The sequence below is a fragment of the Rhinatrema bivittatum genome, chromosome 13 (genome assembly GCF_901001135.1).
Source record: "Rhinatrema bivittatum chromosome 13, aRhiBiv1.1, whole genome shotgun sequence".
NCBI classification, from domain to species: Eukaryota; Metazoa; Chordata; class Amphibia; order Gymnophiona; family Rhinatrematidae; genus Rhinatrema; species Rhinatrema bivittatum.
The window spans coordinates 65,833,353-65,857,040 of record NC_042627.1 but is presented as its reverse complement, the minus strand read 5'-3'; the positions used below and the strand labels follow the sequence as shown (position 1 = coordinate 65,857,040).

General features: G+C 47.8%; 2 protein-coding genes across 5 annotated transcripts in view; both read right to left on the bottom strand.

Moving 5' to 3' along the window:
- The window catches only part of UNC45A (unc-45 myosin chaperone A), a 55,102-nt gene extending 51,548 nt beyond the window's left edge, over window positions 1-3,554 (bottom strand). For both annotated transcript variants that reach the window (XM_029574869.1, XM_029574870.1), the window contains exons 1-3: window positions 3,357-3,554; window positions 1,034-1,192; window positions 177-213 (exon numbers count right to left, since the gene is read on the bottom strand). In XM_029574869.1, the coding sequence (XP_029430729.1) occupies window positions 177-213; window positions 1,034-1,192; window positions 3,357-3,404 (244 nt within the window). In that variant the 5' untranslated portion in view covers window positions 3,405-3,554. The remainder of the gene's footprint in view (window positions 1-176; window positions 214-1,033; window positions 1,193-3,356) is intronic.
- Window positions 3,555-13,130: 9,576 nt separating this feature from the next.
- LOC115075449 (protein shisa-like-1a) lies at window positions 13,131-23,598 on the bottom strand. Of its 3 annotated transcripts, XM_029575822.1 has the most exons (4): window positions 22,577-23,598; window positions 17,970-18,071; window positions 14,289-14,502; window positions 13,131-13,501 (listed from the first exon to the last, which is right to left on the bottom strand). In XM_029575822.1, the coding sequence occupies exons 2-4, from the start codon at window positions 18,034-18,036 to the stop codon at window positions 13,219-13,221; spliced, it is 564 nt and encodes a 187-aa protein (XP_029431682.1). In that variant the 5' UTR covers window positions 18,037-18,071; window positions 22,577-23,598; the 3' UTR covers window positions 13,131-13,218. The 3 variants fall into 3 exon arrangements, with proteins under 3 accessions (XP_029431682.1, XP_029431683.1, XP_029431681.1); XM_029575823.1 differs by lacking the exon at window positions 22,577-23,598 and having other exon boundaries at window positions 17,970-18,189; XM_029575821.1 differs by lacking the exons at window positions 17,970-18,071; window positions 22,577-23,598 and having other exon boundaries at window positions 14,289-15,555.
- Between the last annotated feature and the right edge of the window lie 90 nt (window positions 23,599-23,688).

Here is a 23,688-nt window from a genome sequence, read left to right as displayed (position 1 = left end):
TCATGCCCACGTCCAGTATGCAGCTATCCGAATTCTCTCTGCTGCCTCCAGATATCGGCAGGACTGGAATGACCTTACTCAACCATTTCCCTCCCCCTAACATTTCCAAAGGCTGTAAACCCATTCCCCCCGAGTACTCAATCTCAGGAAGATGAGGGGGACAGGGACGGACCTACCTTGGGATGCATCAGCTTCGGCTTTTGAATAATCCTCCTGCAGAAACACAAAAACAGTCTTATTTGTAAGTGAACGTCACCTTTCATTCGCTCTCCTCTTTCTTTAGACGTTAAAAAAATGCTTTACTTCACAAGAAATGTTTTGTGTTTGTTATGCAGAAGGTTTAAACCTCTTACCTTGGTAATAGTTGTTACAGTGGAGTTGGGGGGCAGGGCATAATCCTCCCATATCGAACAATTTTAAGGTTTAAACCTCTTACCTTGGTAATAGTTGTTACAGTGGAGTTGGGGGGCAGGGCATAATCCTCCCATATCGAACAATTTTTCAGTTTCAGACAAAAGGGTCAAGAACAACCCACCCTCTGCTCATAGCTTAAATCCTTCCTTTGACTGTACACCTGATCTTAGCCAAAAGGCCATTTCTTGATAAACTCTTCCTGAGTTATCATCAGTTTCATAAACCTTTCCTCTCTGTTCAACTTGTTATCCCATATTAATTTATAAAGCTAGTTTCAAATTACTGTCTTGTTGGCCAACATACAAGTCATGCTGTTCTATTTTAAGAGGTAAATAGAATTAAACAAGAGCAGTTTATTTTTTGCATATAAATAAACGTTTATTAAGATAACATGGAAAGCACAAGAAGAAAGGCAGGTTATGCCAATATGCACTATGACATGAAGGAAACATGGGAGACTTCCTATGCAAAGTGCATATGCTATAGGTGGTGCCATTAGGCCAATAGAAGCTGCCTCTGCAGCAAATAATTGTTCAATCATGTTATATTCTATATTAATACTACATAGTTCTTGATATTAAATTTTACATGAAGATTTATCATTATATACAGCTCTTACCAGCTTAAGAAAACAAGCAGACCGGTTCCGGTACAGAACTGCTCTGTCCGTCCTATTTTCAGAGAGGTTGATGGCTTTAGTATAACAGGAAATAGCTGCTTCGTAGTTCCCAGATTTAAAAAATGTATTGCCCTCCTCGCGCAGATGCCCAATACTGGCCTAGTTAAAAAAAAAAAAAAAGAAAAGAAAGAGAATAGGGTAGCAACACACACAATTATACACACGCATGAGTAGCACGTACACTGAACATATTGAACGACATGGAAAAGGAGCTTTGGAAGCTCGCCTGGTCTGATGTAAAGTGACAAACTGCTCCAAGAAGAAAGCCTGAAGTAGGGGCATCACTAGAGGCACAGGCCTCCAGCCCCAATTAATGCAATAATACGCACGTAAAAACGTGCACCCAAACTGGGCACCTGTTTTTTCAACACATGCCCATCCACCTCTCCTGGGTACGCGATGCTATATTTTAACGAGCTGCCGTGTTAAAAAAAGGACGTGCTTGGTTAAAATCTTGCCTTCCTAGCACGCCAAAGCATTGGGCACCCGGGAGACGTGGCTGTGTGCAGCCCAGGAAAACGGGCGCTCAGTACGAGTGTCTGCTTAATCCCACCACAGAAAACTCACATGCACAATATACACGCATGCCTGTAGCGTGTATATTGTGTCTCCAGAATTATTTTTTTTGTAATTGAGCCCTTACATTTTCCCCCTAATTTTAAGCATCACAAGCAGTATAACTTAGCATCACAACGATAGTAAGTAGTAGGAACCACAGAGACCAGTTTTTTTGTTTTTTTCGTGTGCTCTTGACTCATGGTATGACAAATGTCAGCTCCGGAGCTCCCGTTAAATTAGCATTAAAAAGAGTGCATTGGTCATCTGGAGATTTTTTGCATGGGGGGGGGGGGGAAATAGCTAATAGCCTCATCTACAAGGCATTTACATGTGATGAGAACTATTAGCTACGCGTTTGTTTAGATGTATTAACCCCCTTATTGCATTAGGTGTTAGTCTAGTGCATCCAACCGTGGGTTAACCTGTGTGCTAGGCTGAGTACACTTTATTGCATCAGCCCTAAGTTTGAAACGGGCCAATACAGTACAGTGCGCTCCGGTAGAGCGCACTGTTAGCCCGCGTTTGGTCACGCGTTTTCGAGGTGCTATTGCCCCTTACTGTATAAGGGGTAAAGCTATCGCGTCGAAAACACGCAGCCAACCCCCCCCGAAACTAATAGCACCCGCAACATGCAAATGCATGTTGATGGGCCTATTAGACATTCCCGCGCGATACAGAAAGCAAAATGTGCAGCGAAGCCACACATTTTACTTTCAGAAATTAATGATATTAAGTCGGAGGATGTACTGCTTTTCTGTACACCCTCCGACTAATTATCATAACGATATTAAGTCGGAGGCCCCAAAAATTTAAAAAAAAAAATATATATATATTTTTAAATGTGCCCATGACCTGCGGGTCGGAAGACGGATGCTCAATTTTGCTGGCGTCCGTTTTCTGAACCCGTGGCAGTCAGCGGGCTCTTGAACCAACGCCAGAAAAATTGAGCATCAGCTGTCAAACCCGCTGACAGCCACCGCTCCTGTCAAAAAGGAGGCACTAGGGACGCGCTAATGTCCCTTGCGCCTCATTTTATCGCGGGCCCTCCCCCCTGAATCACGCGCACAGGAGAGTGGCCTGCTCGCCCGCGACTTTTACTGAATCGACCTGAAAGTGCGCTGAATACCAAGCAATTCCTGTTGGGGGAGGGGGGGGAAGAGGGGTGCAACCCAGGAGCTACTTTCAGCATTAGTGGGGAAGGGGACAGGCGCCAGCACCTTCTCAGCCTAATCTGTTGCCACTAAACTCTTTATGTCCCCAGGCCAGCCAGAGGAGTCCCCTCCACGCCTGGATCCCATGCATCTGATCACCCCACTGGCCCGAAGAAAGCCAGGCTGAGAGACAGGATTGCAAGTTCACTCCTGATCAACCAAGAGGCCGAGCCAGTCCTGGTTTTACTTCACCGCAACCCATGAACTTTACTTGTGGTTCTGTTTTTTGTTTTTCCCTCCCCCCACCTGTTGATTTAACCTAGGGAGGCTTCTCCGGCTGCAGTTTACTGTTAAACGGAGCCCAGCCCAGGCCCGCGGGTGAACACCAGAAATAAAAATAAATAGAGAACCCAAGCAGCCACCCCCCCTCCTATAGGAGAAAGCGCGGCGGGCCGGTGGCGGGCTAAGGCCTGTCCCTCGGCCGGGTAACCCCCCGGGCCGCTCGCCCCCTTCAGACCGCGAGTAGCGAACAGCAAACTGCCGGCGCCCGTCACCTGCTCCGGCCTTTCTTCCCCCATGGCTTCCTCCGAAGGAGGCCTCATTCTCCGCCGCGCCCTCGCCTAGCTCCGGTGGCCCAGAGAGGGAGGACCCTTGCCGGCCTCATCAGCAAGCCAGCCGGCTCGTCCCGGGGCGGGGTCAGCAGAGACCACGCCCCCCCCCCTCCTGCGCTCCAGGTCTAAAAAAGGAGGAAACGGCCGGGGAGCGCGTTTCTTCCCTCCTTAACGCCCCGCGGGAGCGGTGCGCGCGCCGGACGCCTAATTTGGCAGCTTGGCTCCAGGCCTTTTCGTGAACAGTTTCCACCGGAACGAAAACAGAGGAGCAGACGGAATATGGGTCATGCACGATTATAACAGGTGGCTTAAAAAATCATAGTGAGAAGGTAATGATGGCAGGAAAAGGCCAAATGATCCATCCAGTCTGTGCCCAACAAGTCTCCTGTGCTAGTAACTGCTGCTCCATGCAGGTTACTCCATGCAGGTCATGCAGTGTTAGAATAATGTTAAGTAGTAGTAGGACTAGTAGTGCTCGCCTGCTTGGAATCGTTTGGGTCATGCTACCAGTCACAGGGAAGTGACTAGTAGCATGACCCAAAGATAAGTTGATAAGCTTCTACCTACTTAACCGCCAAGAGGAGTTGCAGAATAGACGCTGAGGTGATGCCACAGATAGGAAGAAACAAGAGGAGGACGGCGCAACAAGAAGCAGTCCAGATCTGTACCACGCCGTCTTTCTCCACTGTAATCTGTTCAGAATTTGGTTCTACCATGTATCTTCCTTCAGGGTCACTATGACCACATAACTGGAAGTCACTATATTGACTTCCCCATCCTCTAACGACTACATACAATCCAAGCCTCTCTTACTGGCTAATAAATGCGTTCTCTCTGCAGCATCTCATTACCGATTTTCTCTCTTCTCTCCCTGCACATTCCTGAAGTAGAGCCCTACTGGGTAGGGGTTCAGACATTTTTTTTTGTTTTACAGCTCCCCCCTTCTGGGCTCCTGCATTGATAATGGCCTATTTTTATACAAAAAAAGACACCATTTTAGTTTGTGGATTTTTGGTTAAGCTTTTCAGGAGGCAAGATGTTTTTCCTTCTGCTCCTGTTTTTCTTTTCTTTTAATTTTTGGGAAAGAACGCTTGGACTTTCAGGAGGAGTAGAAAAGGTATTCTTCTTCCTCTTTCTAAGGAATATTTTCTATGTTTTAATGTTCCTTTGAAGGAAGTTTTATCCACCTATTCTTCTCTTGTTTTGGATTGTTGAGACCTGGGTCTTTTTTTTGGATGTGCCCTGAATTCCCTTAGGCAGAGGAATTTAACTCCATCAACTGCGAGAGCTTCAAGGAATCTGGGACATCAACCATGTTCCTGAAGAGGAAGGGAGAAGGGAAGGAGAACGGAGCTACCCATCCAGTGTTAACCGCTTGGAATAACGCCAAAATAGTCTGGAGTTGGAGGGAAGTTGGGAGGTGCCATCCAAGTACCAATCGGGGAATGGAAGAGGTTGGAGAAGCTGTAAGAAGTCTAGCCAAGACATCTTGACTAAGGTGTGACAGATTGGAAACTGAAATACTGTATCTCCTCAAGATCATCCAGTAGCATAGTCAAGTGGGGAGGAAGCTCCAGAACTGCCACTCAAATTGGGAAGGGATCTGGATTGGGATTTCAAATGTTGGCAAGGCAGATAGTCACAGATTTATCCAGATGAAGTAAATCCAGGGCAGGTGCAAGGCACCCTAGGTGAAACTTTATCCTTGTGGCCCCTCCCACCCCAGTCACACTCTCCCCACACACAAACACATATGCATTTATAACAGATTTTACATGATAAAGATCAATCTTCTGAGGTAAAAATATTACTTATAATAACATCTATTTGCATGCAGTGCTGTGATGCCAACCAGAAAACACTGCAAAAAAAGACAGTTGGAACCAAAATGAAATTAAGCCTATTGTAACACATGTTGAGTGTGGGCATGGTCTTCAGAAAGCCATGAGTAACCTGACTTGTAATTACAATATAGTAAATCCCCCATATCACAACAGCATTAAATGCCAGCACTCACACAAGTGGTATTTCCTCCTTTCTGCATGTGGACCCCCTGCAGCACTTCCTCTTGTGGACTCCGCCATGGATGGAGGAGATGCTGTCCCTGTGCTGCCTCCAGAACAGTGGGGCTCTGTGCGGCCATCTATCCACCTAGTGCTTCCACTGGCCCCGAGTAAATCTCATGTATAAGATTGTGTGATGATAGCACTTATAATATCATGATTTCCCTGTACGTACCAGGATCAGTCCAGGACACCTGGGTTGTGACTCCGCACCAGTAGATGGAGACAGACTAAAACTTGTGGGCGGAGCATATATGCCCCTGTGCCAGTCACAGCCCCTCAGTCTTACTCTGTCTCCAGTAGGTGGTGCAGGTCTGGTCACAGCCCTGTCGGGCCTGATTCTGTGTGGTTAGTCAGGTTCGCTTTTGTGGTTGATTTTATTAGGCCTAACTTGGTTTTTTTTTTTTTTTTCTTCAAATTGGGTTTTATTTAATCTTGTTTAATTCTAGTCCCAGTTGCCCTGCCTCCCTGGGGAGTTGAGAGGTCCTGAGGGGACTACCCTCCCCAGGTTGAGGCCGCTGCTAGGGTTGAGGACCCGGCTGGACTAGTAGCAGCGTCAGGGGTGACACCGGGGAGCCCGGTTCACTCACCCCTGCAGGACATAGGGCTTTTCAGCACCTGGGACAGCGTTTTTTTTCTTATTTAAAAAAAAAAAAAAAAAAAAAGTGTTTTTTACTTTTGTTTTCAGTCGGCTCTCCGTTCCCTGGCGTTGCGCTCCGTTCCGCTCGAGGGGGGGCGTCTTCGGCAGGGGGGAGGTCGCCGATTTTCGCCGCGTTGAATTTCTGTGTTTATTCGGCGTCCCTCAGTGCTTTTCGGCGCGTCTTTGGTTTCCCGCGGTTTTTTGCAGGGCCGCGCGGCTCGCAGTGCAGGGCCTGCGACTCGGCGCGCGCGCGTCTCTCCCGGGACGGGCTTTGCTCGGCCTGCGTCCCGGGAGACGAGGGATCGTCGGCGGCTCCTCGGGGGGCCCGTTCCCGGGTTGCGCGATCGCCGTCGCAAGGGGGGGGTCCCCCTGATAGGCCTCCTGACCCGTTCCTGGTCAGCGCGGGAATGGCGGCCATTTTGTCTACCGGCCGGGTAGCTTCGCGGGAAACGGTGGGGGCCTCGGTTTTACCTCCTACGCTTTCCCCGCAGCGGGGTGCAGCGGTGGAGGTCCCTTCAGAGGGGCCCCAGTCCCGGGGGCATTCGGAAAGCGACGCAACGGATTCGGGCAAGTTTTCTGAAGATTTGGCGCTTTTGCTGCGCCGTTATAAGCGCAGCAAGCGCAGACGGGGGGACGCCTCGCGTTCAAGGGTCCACCGGTCCCCGCCGCAGTAGAAGATGGCAAGGAGGGTGGCGAAGACCACCCAGAGAGCGGCCTGGGGCAAACGGCTTCCCCGAGGGGTGCCGCAGAACTCGGATTCCGAAGATACCTCCGGGGCGGACACAGAGGCCTCCGAGGAGCCCCTGCCTGGGGCCGGGACGGCAGCAGCAGATGGCTCGGCGCAGCCCAGTACAGGTAAAGGAGCGCAGGCCGTCGACGGGGATGACCCCAAGGTGGTGCGTCTGTTCCGCAGAGAGGAACTGTCGCCACTCATTCCGGCCATTCTCCAGGAGCTGGGGATTGAGGCTCCTCCGGTGGTGGTCCGCCAGGAGGCAAATATGGATCCTGTTCTGATTGGGTTCACAGGGCCGGCGGTCGTTTTTCATTTTTTCGTCCACGGATATCCTCTTCAAGGAATGGGATACTCCGGAGTTAGGTCTGAAGGTCAGCAAGGCCATGGACAAACTTTACCCTTTGCCGGAGGACGCGCTAGAGCTCCTCCGACTCCCAAAGGTGGATTCGGCAGTGTCAGCTGTCACGAAGAGGTCTACCATCCCGGTCACGGGAGCGACAGCCCTCCGGGATATTCAAGACCGTACGTTGGAGGTTCAACTCAAAATATTTTTGAGGTTTCTGCCCTAGGGGTGCGTGCCGCCAGTTGCACAAATTTTGCTATGCGTGCTAGTCTGCGCTGGACTCAAGTCCTGCAGGCGAATGCGGGTCTCTCTTCAGAGGAGGCTTCCCAAGCTGACAGATTGGAGGCGGCCATTGCCTATGGCGCGGATGCATTCCATGATCTTTTGCGCACCTCAGCTAGGTCCATGGTGGCAGCGGTGTCGGCACGTCGTCTCCTTTGGCTGCGCAATTGGGCAGCGGATGGCTCTTCCAAGGCTCACCTCGGGGCTTTTGCCTTTTAAGGGGACATTGCTGTTCGGCAAGGAGTTGGACGATTTGATGGTTTACCTGGGGGGGAACCGAGCGTTTAAGCTGCCGGAGGATAGGACCCGGTCGAGATTTTCCTTTTCAGGCAGAGCCCGGTTCAGGGGGCCCAGGAAGTCTAGGCCACAAAGATCCTCTGGACCCTAGGCCGTCTTCCTCTCGGTACACCCGGTGGCAGCAGTCCTTTCGGGGCAAACGTTTTGGCCGGCAAGGAGGGGCCCCGTCGGGTGCGGGGTCCAAGCCTTCGCAATGAAGTTCGGCCGGCCCATCCCTCGTCGCGTCCTCGGCACGCTGTTCCAAACGTGGGGACGCGTCTATCCTTATTCCTCGAGGAATGGGCCAGCGTGACATCGGATCAATGGGTCCTCGACGTGATAAAACATGGCTACGAGTTAGATTTGGCTCGCATCCCAACGGACAAATTCCTGGTCTCACCCTGCAAGGATCCCAAGAAGAAGGCGGCGGTGCTAGATACCATCCAAAGACTAGAAAGACTGGGAGCCATCTCGCCGGTTCCGGCCGCTCAGTACGGCAAGGGCCGGTACTCCATTTACTTCTTAGTCCCCAAGAGAGACGGCACTTTCCGCCCAATTCTGGATCTGAAAGGAGTCAACAGATGCCTTCGAGTCCCTCACTTCAAAATGGAGACCCTTCGGTCAGTGATCGCGTCAGTGCGTCCCGGCGAATTCCTGGCGTCCCTAGATCTCACAGAAGCATACCTTCATGTGGAAATTCAACCAGCGTTTCAGCGGTTTCTGAGGTTTGGCATTCTGGGCAGGCACTTCCAGTTCCGGGCGCTTCCGTTCGGCCTGGCGACAGCGCCTCGGACATTCACGAAAGTGATGGTGGTCGTGGCGGCGCAGTTGCGGCGGGAAGGCCTGCTGGTTCACCCTTACCTCGACGATTGGCTGAGCCGGGCGAAGTCTCAGAGTCTGTGTCGGCAGGCGGTGGCCAGGGTGTTACAGCTCTTGCAGTCCCTGGGCTGGGTGGTCAACTTCAACAAGAGTTATCTCGAACCCTCTCAGTCCTTGGAATATCTTGGAGCCCTGTTCGACACGTAGCGAGGCAGTGTGATTCTCTCGCAGGACCGGATATGCAAACTGCAGTCTCAGGTGCTACGTTTTTTGTCGCTACACCGGCCACGAGTCTGCGATTACCTGACGGTTCTGGGGTCTATGGCATCCAAGCTGGCGTTAGTCCCTTGGGCGTTCGCTCATCTATGGCCGCTGCAGTCCTCATTGCTTTCCCGCTGGAAACCGGTTTCCGAGGATTTCTATCTACCTCTACCTCTCGAGGGGCAGGCGTGATCCAGCCTGAGCTGGAAGTCGGTTCAGGGTCTGTGGTCAGAGTCGCAGACCCGGTGGTCTATCAACCGGCTGGAGACCAGAGCGGTCCGTCTGGCGCTGCAAGCTTTTCTACCCCTCGTGCGCGGACAGGCGGTCCGGGTATGGTCGGACAACGCTACCACCGTGGCTTACATCAATCGCCAGGGAGGGACAAGAAGTCCTCTAGTGGCGGAGGAGGCGCGGCTCTTGATACTCTGGGCAGAACGGCATCTCAGCCATCTCGTGGCTTCCCACGTAGTGGGAATCGACAACGTCCAGGCGGATTTTCTCAGTCGTCACCGCTTGGATCCCGGAGAGTGGGAGTTGGCGGACGAGGCGTTTCTCTTCATTCGCCGGACTTGGGGAATGCCCCACATGGATCTGATGGCCACCTGGCACGACGCGAAGGCTCCGCGATTTTACAGTCGACGTCGCGAAAGGGGAGCAGAAGGAGTCGACGCGTTGGTGCTTCCCTGGCCGGTGGATGTGCTTCTCTATGTGTTCCCACCGTGGCCCATGATCGGAAAGATCCTACGGCGCATAGAATTGCATCCATCCAATGTGATCATGGTGGCGCCGGAGTGGCCACGCCGTCCGTGGTTTGCGGACCTGGTCCAGCTGTCAGTGGCCGCACCCCTTCGTCTACAGGGATTCCCGGGGTTCCTTCGTCAAGGCCCCGTCTGTTTGGAGGATGTGGCTCACTTTTGTCTCGCAGCATGGTTTTTGAGAGGTATCGGTTGAAGAGAAAAGGCTATTCGGATGCGGTCGTTGCTACGTTGCTGAGATCCAGAAAACAGTCTACGTCCCTAGCTTATGTTCGGGTCTGGGTAGTTTTTGAGGAATGGTGCATGGAGTGGGGCCTAGACCCCACTTCCGCTTCTATTCCCGATATTCTGGCTTTTTTCCAGGCGGGGCTCGCCGAAGGTTTAGCGTGTAATTCCCTTCGGGTTCAAGTGGCGGCGCTTGGCTGTTTGCGTGGTAAGGTCCGGGGGATCTCTCTGGCTCTCCACCCGGATATCTCCCACTTTCTTAGGGGGGCTAAGCACCTCCGTCCTCCGTTGCGGCCCCCTTGCCCGTCTTGGAACCTCAACTGGGTACTCTCAGCCTTATGCTCAGTGCCGTTTTGAGCCCCTGAAACGTTCTACGCTCAAGGATTTCACCTTGAAGACCGTATTCCTAGTGGCGATTGCATCGGCCCGTCGTGTTTTCAGAATTACAGGCGTTGTCCTGTAGGGAGACCTTCTTGCGCATCTCCGATTCGGTGGTCTCCTTGCGGACGGTTACCTCCTTCCTTCCTAAGGTCGTGTCGTCGTTCCATTTGAATCAGTCAATTGAACTTCCCGCTTTCTCGGTTGCGGAGTCTTCGGACCCGAAAACAAAAGACTTGAGAAAACTAGAGGTGCGGAGGTCCCGGCTTCGCTATCTGGAGGTTACTAATCCGTTTCGGGTGACGGATCATCTGTTTGTGTTAACTTCGGGTCCAAAGAAAGGTGCTGCGGCGTCCCGCACGACAATTGCCCGTTGGCTCAAGGAAGCCATTGGTTCTGCGTACATTCTGCGCGGAAAATCGCCGCCGGTGGGTCTTCGGGCTCATTCGACACGCTTTGCAGGGCGGATACCTGGAAGTCGTTGCATACCTTCATTAAACATTGCCGGTTGGATGTTCAGGCTACTGAAGCTGGGGGTTTTGGAGAGAGGGTACTCCGAGCGGGACTCTCTGCTTCCCACCCTCGGTAAGTTAGCTCTGGTACATCCCAGGTGTCCTGGACTGATCCTGGTACGTACAGGGAAAGGAAAATTAGTTTCTTACCTGATAATTTTCGTTCCTGTAGTACCAAGGATCAGTCCAGGATCCCGCCCGCAGTGTTGCGTTATAGTAACGGAGAGTCCGCTCATTATTGTGTTTTTCAGTACGCTGATCCATTCGCTCTCCCGGTTGGGGAGTCTGGTTCCTGTAGGGGTGTTGGTTTTCTTTTCCCTACCAAGTTGTATGGTTAGCTATGGTTGCCTTTTGGCTTTTGTCTACTTTGACATTACGTATGACTGAGGGGCTGTGACTGGCACAGGGGCATATATGCTCCGCCCACAAGTTTTAGTCTGTCTCCATCTACTGGTGCGGAGTCACAACCCAGGTGTCCTGGACTGATCCTTGGTACTACAGGAACGAAAATTATCAGGTAAGAAACTAATTTTCCTTTATTGATTTGGACCATCAGTAAAGTTATGTTGGAACATTATCATGGCCTCCAGCATGAGTGGCCTGACGGTGACCTTGACCCCCTCATTGGCCCTTAACCACCCATCTGAGGCTAGGAGAGAGTGCTGTGGACCCTAGGGCACTGTCCATCCCTGGCCTCCAGTGTGATTTGTGCTAACAAGGGTTAACGTATTTATGACAGCACCTTGGAGACTGCCTACAGGGAATCGTGCAACAGAATGGATTGGTAGAAGATAAAAAGATTGAGGGGACATATTATATCTCTGTATTGAATGGTGTGCCCTGGGACTTCAGTGGAGGCTATCAACCTAGGGGTTACACTCATGAGCTGCATTTATTGGGCAAGTTGCTCTTATCTATGCTGTTTTCCTTTGCCTCCAACTCCTACCTTGATTAAACTACTCTGGTTGCTGATAGCTTTGAGGATAAAGTTAAAAATCTTAGTGCTGATTCACAGAGCTGTGAACTATGATATGCTGACCTGCCTGACTACAGTAGGAAAATCTTTTAAGCCTCTTCAGTCTTTAAGATCTTCTGGCCAAAACTTTCTGGAAATGCCCCCTTTTCATGTAGCCGGCTTACGTGAATGCAGTCCGAGAATGTTCTCAGTGGCCCTATTTGCTGGAATTCCCTACCCAATGATTTAAGAGCAGAACGTTCTCTTAAAGTCTTTAAGAAAAAGCTGAAAACTTATTTGCACAGGCTTTTGGCTACAAAGATGGTAGGGAATTGGTATGAGTTAAGTTTTTTATCCATCTTTTTGCAGTGCTATCTTGCAGGCTAACAGTTGAGTATATATCTTGAAATTGATGATAGCCATTATAGTTTTACATTGTTTGTGAAATGTTTGAGAGATTTTATTTTGACTGTGACACTTATCTGCTTGCATTTGCAGATAGGCAGCGTATAAATCTTTTAAATAAAATAACCGCCACCTCCACACTTTCCAGCTTGCTGTGCCATAGGCCTGGAATAGACTTCCTAGGTCTGTGCATCATGCTCCCTTTCTAACCATATTCAGATCTAGTCTTAAAAATGCCTTTTTGAAGCTGCTTTAAAATCCTAAATTCTTTATAGTAAATACACTTTTGGTAGCCTCTTGTTTGTTTTGACTAGACTGTAAACTGTAAGGAGCAGGGACCATCTCTTATGGGTGTCTGTACAGTGCTGCATATGTCTAGTAGCACTTTAGAAATTAGATAAATAATAGTAATAGGTGTAATGTCACTGGTGATATAACAAGTATGGGCCAGTTAAAGATGTGCGAGATGTAACTTGTTTCATGTCTGCATCTGCAGCATAATGGAGGGATCGGAGAATTGCTTAATAGACTGCGAAAATAAAAAGTCAAACTAGCTTTAAGTAGAGTGATATAATTTTTATCTTGTGTACTTCTGAAATATTTCACACTTGGTGGTGGGATCCCTTTAATAGGTGCTGATTGTGCTGTTATGGTACAACTGGTTTTCTTCCCAGGCATGGCTGGTTGGAAATTGAAAATTTACATTTGGGATACAGCAGCAAAGATATGCAAATTGAGCATAAGGATTGGCCTATTCTGCTGAGCCAGTTTCTGAGGTTGCATCTGTTTGCTGCTAGACTCCAACTTCAAAGGTCAGTCAGCGCAGCGTGGTGCACCCTGGCTGTGAAACTTTGCACATTTTAAATTTAATTTAAAAGGCTTTTTAAAAGGCTAAAGGAAGTGTGAAGCATACGTGAGAGATCCAAGAATCGTAACAGAGCTGTCCAAATTCCCATCTTACTTAACAGCTTTTTTTTTTACCCAAAAGATAATCAGGAATTCACATTATTGACTGAAATGTTAATAAGAAAATATATAATGACTTGCTTTTGAAAATATAAAGTTTTGTACATTTTTTATTTCAGTACTGATTAACTTAAAGCAGGGAAAGTTACAGTTCAAAGTAGCGCTGATGACCTCCACATCTCCCAGTGCTGGCTACGTTTCACACTTGATGTCAGGCACTGCCGGTGCACAGGCTTGTCTGGGAGCCTTGAGGCTGTTGCCACGGGCTCCACGAAAGCCTTTGTGGCCCTGGTGAGGAAAGGTGTCGGAGTTTCGACGAAGCAAGGAGCTCACCAGCTGCTTCCCAAGCCACCGGTGACTGATCATGTTATAAAAAGTCTGCTGGTTGAGCCGGTAGTAATAGAGGAAATCCACAATCATCAGGAAGAGGATCAACAAACCATAAAACCCAACCCCGAGCAAGGGCAAAGGGCTCCTATTGAAACACAGGCACGATGGAGGGAGGAAGAGAGAGAGAAATCTGAATTAGAACATTATTATGGTTCCTAGACTCTGTCTGTTACTTATTTTTTTATTGGTGTGGAATTTAGATGACTAGAAAACAAGGTGAGGACAAGCACTACCCATGCCTGGATCTAGAGCACTTTTCAGTTTTGATCCTGTTGAAAGGGACTTTGCCCTTTTCAGATCAAGGTCATTTTCAACAGGGTAGGCCCTAGGATTATGATCCAGCTCCCCCTCCCTCTTCAAAGCTGCTCCTAGCTGGTCTGTGGCCATGGGCGTTATCATGCTGCTGGATGGAGGGACGCATGGATTTAACTATCTTACAAGTTAAAAGAAGCACTGGAAGATACGTCTGCTGCTCGTTTTAGAATAATAGTTCACAATATATTTGTTGTTACACAGGGCCCGATACTAAGCCCAAAATGGGGAAAGTCCCTTTAGTATATTTGGCCCATAGAATACAATACGTGGAAAGGAAACCATTTAGGTGAATTTTATAAATTCCGTCTGTCTGAACTGCCTCTTTTTATTGATCACATAATCCATCAATGCAGCGGGGGTACGCTGCTGGATCTCGTCACCATGGGGCTGATGTAATAAGATTATACGGACCCCTCCGATGGCCTTTGATTCTGGAGAACCCAGTACTCCTGTCACAAACAATGTTTACAGACGGCAGGGGTGTTGTCTGTCATTTTCCAAGTAATTGAGCTGTCTCTGTGACTGAAGCGTCCGCAGCTCCTTAGTGCTCCCAGTACCTGTGCACAGATGTGGCAAGGACCTCGGACAGATTCACCCTCATGAGCAGCTCAAACTCCCGTTGGCTGCAGCAGTACTTCAGGGACTCGTTCCCCCGGCGGCAGCAGTGCATGTGCTGCGGCGGGTCGCTCAGGCGGGGACAGTAGAAGCCCAGGTGATAGCGCCCCTCTTCCCCTGCGTAGCCCTCACACATCCGGTGGTTAAACGAGGAAGCTGTCGGAGAGGGGACAGAGAGACAAGTAAAAGGGTCTTCATTAGACAGCGTTTGCCAATGGGCACGTACAGGCCCGGTACACGGACAGATCTCTAAACTTGCATTCAGATGCAGTCCAAAGCGAGTAAGACACAACATGAACGGCGGAGGAAGACTTTGATTGTGTTTCTTTGGGTAGGGGGGGAGAAGGCAAAAGCACCGAGGTTAGAACCTTGTCATCCTGCACGGGGGCCTGCGACCTTCAGTCAGACACCCCCTCCTCTAAATTTACCTCTTGGCAGAAGCGCCAGCCCAGATCCCTCCTACGTGCAGCAGCGGTCCCAGCTGGGCCTAATGCTGGCCCGATTTTGCCCCCAAAGGTTTGGTGACCTAGTTTGCCTAATGGAAGCACCGGCCCTGCCGCGATGGGGCCTCACTGGCACTGGAGGATTTTTGATTCTGGAGCGCCTGGACCTATTCCTTACACTTGCGTCAGGGAAGTACAGCTCTTCCCTGCTTTGTTCACCTTACTTGCGTCGCTGTGGTGAAGCATTTAAAATGATAAATATTTGCTGTGGGGTAAAGGATAGAAAGCTTAGCTGAATACCTCCGTTTCACTTAAGTTTAAATCCTGTTCTTCTCATTGGGGCTTACAAGCATAACACCATAGTCTATAAAATTTCAAAAGCACAATAAAAGAAAGTGAAATCCATTTTAAAATGCAATATTTCCTTCGATATACTTACATAGTATGGCAAAGAACCCTTTTTCTATTGCCTCTAAATATTTCTTTTTTATATACAATATATATAATTTTTATTTTTTTTTTAACAAAAGGTTCATTTCCTATAATCACATGCATGGTTTATACATAAAACCATGATTTTGGCATAAGGATGAATTGTGCTGGTCTGCACATTCTTCCACTCCAAAGTGTGGCTTGTTGGCTTCAGATTCATTCCAGATGTGCTCCACATTCATTCAGCTCCCAGCCTGGATGCTACTGAAAACAATTCAGCTCTACCCGTAATTCAGTGTATGGGCTGAATCTCGCTGGGGTCATGAGATTTAATTACGGTTCCTTTTGTCCTGGGGTGTGGGTTCTCGATCGCTGGGAGGGGGGGGGGGGGGGGCTAGGGCATAGGTGAAATCCCTTCCTTGTGTGTTACCATGGCTCTTCAGGGCAGGCACACTGACAAAACAGGCTGGCCTCATGGGTTGGGTGTTCAAATAAAATTGTACTGCGATTGATTACAACATAATTAAGGTGCATAAATAATATAATGGCCAGTTACATCCAGCTATAGCTGTTGTCGGGGAGTACAGATTCACAGTCTCTACGTTTGTGGAGGTGTCTGGAGGAATAGGCTCCTGAGCCTTGCTTATCATCCATGGGGTGGAGTGGTCCTAGTTGTGGATGGATCCCCTCAGTACCTCAGGTCCAAGGGCAATCCCCATCTTCAAACCAGGCAGTGTCCAATGTACCAGGATGAAAACTCCTTTAGGGAGGACTCCAGATGTCCAACTCTTCTTTAACCAGATCCCTGCACCCCTTCCTGGGTGAAAGGCTTTTACTAAGGGAAAAGTTCTTAATACTTTCCAGATGTCGGTTAGGGAAGGGCGGCAGGAAAAGGTAACTTCCTTCCCAAACTCAGGTAGATAAAAACAAGGAAAGCTTCTCTCTTCATTGCATGTTCACCTTTTGTACAACACTTTGGACCACTCTATTTTTGAATCGGAGTAGTGGTCAATAGGAAATTTCTAATAAATAAATAACCAACATTATGTATAATGAGTGTAGAAAATATTCTCACCACGTGCATGCCAGAGACTGTGCAGGCAGAGAGAAGGCCCGGCTCTACCTTTTCCCATGCACACTTTATCCTGCATTTTCAAAGCAAACTGATGTGCGCTGAAAATACTCAGGCAGTTGGCCAACATGTGCACAGATTAACTCGCACAAAAGTTACATCTGCTTTTTGGAGGGCATAACTTGTGCAGGGTCACCGAGGTTCCTACTTTTCTAAACCAAAAAGCATGCATGGAAGATCCTACTCCGCCTCCCAGGTTGCATCAAAGTCTGAGTAAAAACTCAGCAGCACCATACCTTCCCCCCCCCCCCCCCCCCCCCCCCGAGACATGCGATGGCTGCCTGTGTAATTTAAAATGCTAATCAAAATAAATTTAAAAACAAAACCCCGGTAACTGGATTGCACGCAGACGTTTATAAGCCCCGTGCCCCGTGCTATTTTGCAGTAGTCCTGGTTTGGTGAATAAAACTTTGGTTTCTGCTGGTAAATGTCGTTGGAAGGTGGAGCGGAAGGACATCCTTGGCATGGGTTAAGAGCAGCGGTGAGGCAGATGCTCTCCTACACTCAGACTGCTGCCATTCATTTTAATGCAGCAATCAACACTTTAAATTAGGAGGAGATTTAATTGTTTTACTGTTAAAAAGAATCTGAACAAATTGGAAAGTTTTATCTAATATTAATCCCCTCTCTCCTGTTATCAGACCACCCCCTTCTATCATTAGACCACAGTTAGCGTTCAACTCTATACCGGAATACATTCGCCTAACAGAAAACCGAAACGAGTTCAAAAAAGCTCTGAAAACCTATTTATTCACTTGTGCCTATAACATAATAAAATGAAGATAACAATGCTATTAGCAAACGATTAAGCGCCTATGCTTATAACATAATAAGCTGAACGCATCAATTCTGTCTTCAAACCCCTAAACACTATGGAAGATACAAATATAAATGAATGTAATTTTATTGTATTTTAATGTATGTCAATTATTATGTGTGTTTTATTATGTAAACCGCTAAGATGGTTAGATACCTAACCCTAACGCGGTATATAAAAACTTTTAAATAAATAAATTTAAATAAGTACATTTTCTTGCAGTTTTGGTTTCGCCATAGCACACCTAGAAGCAGGCTCTCCCGCTTCAAACAATTTGCTGAGCATGAGCCAGCGGCAAAGGGCAAGGACATAAGAGGCCTTGGAGCGAACGTATTGCCATTTACCAGGGCTGACCATGGGTTGGGGGGGGCCTGGGACCCCTGCAGCAGCCCTGCCCCAGAAGCGAAGCCTCCCTTCCTGCGTCTTTCCTCTGGCTGGTAGGAGCCATTAGAGGGCCGCGCTCTTACTTACGGCTGCCGCCTCTACCAGCTGCCATCTGTACATGCAGGTCCCACCTGCTCAGACCCTGTCAGGTGCGGCAACCACAGCTGTGAAGTGCTGGCTGCTCTCCTACTGCCTCTATGGGGAGGAGAGGGGGGGAGAGAGAGGAAGGCAGCACTTTTTGTGTCTGGTGGGGGGGAGAGGGAAGAAGGCACCAGTGGGTGAGACGAAGAGCCCCAGCCCTTACACTGCACATGCAGGAGGAGAGGAGCCATCGCAGTTTGAATCCACTGACGTAAAACAGAAATAGCAGCAGCTGGAGGAGTGAGGGGTTAGGGGGTGGCAAGGGGGCTCTTACCTTTCCAAAGAGAAACGAGGAGTAATGCAGCTGAGAGGAGCAGCTTCACTGAACCAGCCTGCTTCATGGCTCAGGCCCTCTGATCCCAGGACATCACTTGCACTGTCATTAAAGTAGGAGAGAGAGAGAGAAAACACGAGAAACCACACACTCCCATTATCTCTTTCGTCCATTACCTGCAACAATAAGCAGGCTTTAAAAGCTATTAAAGCCTGCCTCAGAAGCACATGCAGATTTTTATTCCAGTTCAATGAGTTCCTTTTAGAGGGAAAGAGCTGTACAAGGAAGTATAATTTTTCAAGGGGCCTTTTAAGCTAGAGGTAGTAAGAAGGTATTTAGACTATAGGCACAATGCCTTTTCTTACCTCAACTTAAATTAATCTCCATGTCACAATGCTGTTGGCTAAAATGACTGTAGTTTAAGCACATTGAATTATCAGAGCTCTACGGAAAAAAAAATCTTTTTAAGGAAGGAGATTGCACCCCATTTTCTTACATCTGGATATTGACACGATTGCAAGGCCGCTGTTCCTGAGTCTAAACCTTGCAGTAGTGAATCATTTGTCCAGCAAGGTTTGCCCCTACTGTGGCAATTACTCACCCTGAGCACATCCGCTCCCTGACACACCCACATCCCTCTAACCAGGATTCCCCTCAGGACAGTTCTTGGCTCTCGGGTGCATCCTGGTGGAGTAGTGCTGGGGTATCTTGAGATGTCAGGGTATTTGCCCACCCTGGCACCTCAAGATGCATTTTACCAGTCTAGAACTATAATTTACAATCACCTAAAAAGTGTATAAATTGTAATATCATGCATTGCAAAACTATAGCACTGGCTGCAATAAGTCCGTTATTCAATCAATGTACACAGAAGCTAGGAAATATGTTGTTGTGATTATTTTATTTGGATTTCCCACCTTTTAAAATTTATATATATATATATATATATATATATATATATATATAAATATAAAATCATTCAAGGTGGAGGAACAGTATATTAGGATGGTAACATCCTGCTCAGAGCTATTTCTCTTGTTAAATATATATATATATATATATTCTCACCTATGTATGTATGTATGTGTAGATATATAGACTTGCTGCACATGTAAAACACTTAGACTTTAAATGGCCTTGTTCAAGAATAAAAAATATACTACAAATATAATTTTTGTGAATGCAGTTTAAGAATATTATTTTAGTCTAAAGTGTAATGTTGTAATTTTTTTGGAACTCGCTCCCTCCAGACCTTCGTTTGGAACCATGCCACTCTACATTTAAAGGGAAACTTAAGACTTGGCTTTTCAAACAAGCTTTCCCCTAGAGCCAAGAACTCGAATAAAAGTCTTTTTCAAGCCCACAACGAGTTATTCAGATCTATTATTTTCTTCCTTTTTTCAATCAGAAATTTACACATGCTGACTTCAATGTAAAATCTTGTTTACTTAGTTCTTGTTCAATGTAAAACTTCTTGTTTATTCTGTTCTATGTAAACCGCTATTTGTAGCGATAGTTACTGTTCTTTGTGAACCGGGGTGATATGTATACTATACAGGAACCTCCGGTATATAAATTATTTAAATAAATAAATAAATAAATAAATAAATGTTACCTTAAGCAAGATAGAGGGCTTTATTACTTTGTATCAAGTTCAAAATCATGGGTGAAATGGACAAATTTTTTTTTTTTTTTTAAACACATCACACAATATTCAAACACAGTTTAGTGGTGGTAATGGATATGTTCATCCCAGAATAACTTGAGACATGCACAATTATTGCTAAATCAAAAATACTTGTTATACACTTTTCTCAACTGCTAAATGAGCAATCTGTAAAAAAAAAAAAACAAAAAAAAAATTATATACAGTGTTTGCAGTGATCTTGAGATGCAGATATATACATGTCTGGTAGGTATCTTAAACAATTTTTGTGTAATCTAAAACCATAATCAGGGGATTTTAATTGACCTTGAATTAATCAAACATATGATATTCTAATACCTGAAAAAGGCCTAATTGTATTTAGAAACTTGCTTTATGTAGATAGTAAAATAGAGTTAATTGCTCATTGTCAGCTCCCTTTCTTTTTAAGCTAAGCTTCTTGCCTATTTAATAGAGAAATGCTAACAATATTTTGGAAAATAATTAGATGGCTGATTAACCTTCTGTGTCCTTCGGGTTGTCACATTTGTTCTGAGGCCACATGTTCAAAGCACCATAATTTATTTATTTTAAAGATGTGTGTTCCCTGTCATCCATAATTCAAGGTAGGGCACAACACTAATAGGCCACGCTCACTATTATTGCTACTCGGAGTAAGTAGGGGACTGCTGTAACTTAGTAATGACGGCAGGAAAGCACCAAATGGTTCATCCACTCTGCCCAGCAAACTTCTTATGGTAGTATCTGCCGTACAGTGCAGGTTACCCCCATGATCCTCTTAAGGGTAGCAACTGCTGCTCCATGCAGTTATCCCTAAGCATTATAATAACCCATAAAAAATGTATTACTAACAACATTTTTACTGGTTGATGAGCCTCCTTGAAAATTCAGACAGTGCTGCTTGATGTGCTTTGCTTATGGATTTGGCCTTCGAAGCAGTTCTGTGCTTTTCCCCTCATCTCTGCGTTATCAATACCCCAGCCCATAACTCAGGGCCCGTATTGATTGTAGTCTGAATCCAATTGCTCTTCCACCCCTTCCCCCCCCCCCCCCCCCAAACTAACCTTTGATACAGCCTCAAGCCAATATCATTGCATTCATAGCTATTGCAGTGGTTGGCACTTCCAGAGGGCTGCAAATGGGTTAGGTTTTTAGGACATCTCTAATGAATCTGCCTGCGAGAGATTTGCACACAATCGAGGCTGTGTGCATGCAATAACTGGAGCGAGCTGGCCAGCCGGAGCTTCCAAACACAAACTATAGGAACCTTTACCATTCAATAACCACACAAATTCAAATAAAGCATTAAACACTGAGTTGGATGCCAGCGGCCACAGCCAGTTATCAGATGCCTTAACAGGGAAATCGAATTAGGGTGCAGAATCCTGCGCGCTTATCTACCTTCCCTGCGGGGGACAGATGCCACGAGCAGCTTACTTTGCGAATCCGCCCTAGCGGAATGTTGTAGGGTCTCGCTGCCGCGAGTCCCAATAAGTGTGAGGAGAACGTCCCGGAGGAGCCCCAAGTTTGCCACCACGCAGCAGGCTTACCCAGAGCCCCTCCTCTGTCGCACTAGAGGTCATGAATATGTCAAGGCACAATCCCAGGGCCTGACAACTCCCCTCTTGCTGTGTACCCTACGAGTGTGGTCCTAGCCACTACTACTTTAAATGGCACCTCCCTGCCCCCGCTATCGCTCCTCTTGGACTTGGTCACTCCTGCCGGTGCGACATGGGGAACAAATCATAAATCAAACTAACAATGAATTAATGATTAGGGTGGGAAATGCTCTGTCCGCAGGAGCCGGGAGAAAGGGATGGTCTCTGTAAGCGGGTGGGATTTAAATATCCCTCTGGTCTGCCCCTGCAGTGACGTCACCTCGTGGTCTCGCTCGACGAATCGGTTGGCCTGGTACCGATTCGCGTACAGATCACTTCGTCGCGCCTGACACCAGGCCAATGGAGCAAGGCTGCGCAAGCCGCCGCAACAAGGACGCTTCACGGTCCAGGGGTGCTCCCCCGTGCCGGCATGATGCTGGCGCCATGATGGATGCTGCCAGGGAGCCCAGCTAAGGTAGATGGGGGGAGTTGGGGGGCCACCTAATCGAATGCAAACCTCTGGCTATTTCCTCCCCTCCACCCAACTTAACGAAGAGCAGCACTGGCTCCAGCACAGCCCTCCCTTCTTTGACAGTATTGGCTGAGGTACAGCACCCCTCTGGACATCTTATTTAGCAATTCTTGCGTTTGACTGGATTTTGTTACCCCGCAAATCTTGGCGCTGTAGGCCACGGTGGAGTTTGCCTAATGGAAGCACCAGACCTGCCCTTGTGGGCTTGGAGTGAATTACACTGCACTCAAGAGCAGTCTGAACAGAAGGGAATTTTTAAAATTAGGGGAGTATAACCTTACTAACAAGGTGCATCTTGCAGGTCTCTTCAGGAAAAGTCCAAAAGCAGGGTAACTGGTCCGCGAGGGCCCCTAACAAGTCGGGTTTCAGGATATCCCTAATGAATATGCATGATACAGATTTACATGTAACGGAGGCAGTGTGCATGCCAAGCTCTCTCGTGCATCTGCGTGAGGATGATCCTGCAGACCCTGCCAGCTAGGGGTCCTCAAGGGCCAGAGTTGCTTACCCCTGATCTAAAATACAAGTAATAAATCAAAGGTGGACAAATAATGCAAGGAGAGCTCTGTAGAAGAACAAAGCTAGGTGCAATACAGCTATAGCTATATTACGTTGACCACTATTGCAGCTTCAAACAGGAAAATTACAGATTATATAGATTATATATATAGATATAGATATATAGAGATAGAGATATAATCTTTAGTTAAAAACGGTCTCTAAGGGGTATAACACCGGGGCCTGGCTCAGGCAGTTTTATGTCTAGTTGGCCCCCGTGGTGCCACAGCCCTTTTTTTTTTTTTTAACTCACCTGGATCCCTTGGCGAAATAGCAGAACTGCGGTGAGCCCTCTCTCTTCTTCTTGGGTGTTGGCAGCATTACCTCTATACCAATGCATCTCTGGGTGATTTATCAAATAGAAACCTAAAGGTCCTTGCCGGAAGGATTCCCCAGAACTTAACTTTGGCCCAATGCCCTTCCAAACCTAAAGGCCTCTTCTGTGTGTGGCAAAATGCCCAGAAAAGCTACCGACTTACAATGCATTCTTCCCTTTAAGAAGTAAAAGAAAAAGTCAGCCTTTAAAAAGAAAAGCGATCAAATAGCATTGGCCCTGGTACAGGCTCTCTAGCCAAGTGAGGTTTTCCATTCATTGTACATCAGGACAGTCTGCTCCGGATGTGGGAGCTACAGTTCTGGCGCTTGCATCTCCAGCAATTGCAGTGGTAATTTTGTAAATAAATAAAAAAAAAAAAAGGGTGCCGGGTGTGATCCAGTGGCAGCTTCAGCCTTCTGCTTTATCCCAATGGGGAAATGGAAGCAAGTTCAGAAAGGTTCCAGGTTGGCGACCCGGCGTGGCCTGGCATAAAAATCACCGCTCAGGTTCCTGCAGCCGAGGAGCACAGCTCCTGGTACCGATCCCGGCAGGTGAGGTCCCGCCTGTACTGGTTGAAGCTCAGATCCTCTGCCACCTCTCAGGCACTCGCTCTCTTGTTTTTCTAGAGCAGAGTAGGAGTTGCCAAGTTGTTTGCATCCCTGACTATCCCCCAAGTGGCAGAAGCGCCTGAGATGTTCCAAGCTGGGCATGTGCAGAGAGTGGCCCCGTGTGGCCCTGCACAGGTCACCGTGGGTTTGTTTGGCAGTAGCAGCAGCACCGAGCTCCCCGCCTGCCACTTTACTCCCAGGCACTCGCTCCGGCTCTGCCTCGATGAGCAGCCACACAAGTTCCTTCTCGGTTTTATTTGTTTCTCTTCACCTTCACTGGAAAAAGGCTCACGTTTTAAATCGAAATTTCGCCTGTTGATGTAATTGCTGCTTTACCGCCTGCATTCTCTTGCTAATGACTCCTGCGGGAGAAGAGAAAGGGAAGCATTTAATTCCCAGGTTTATATGAGAGAAGGCCGGTCACCACAGCAACCAGAGGGG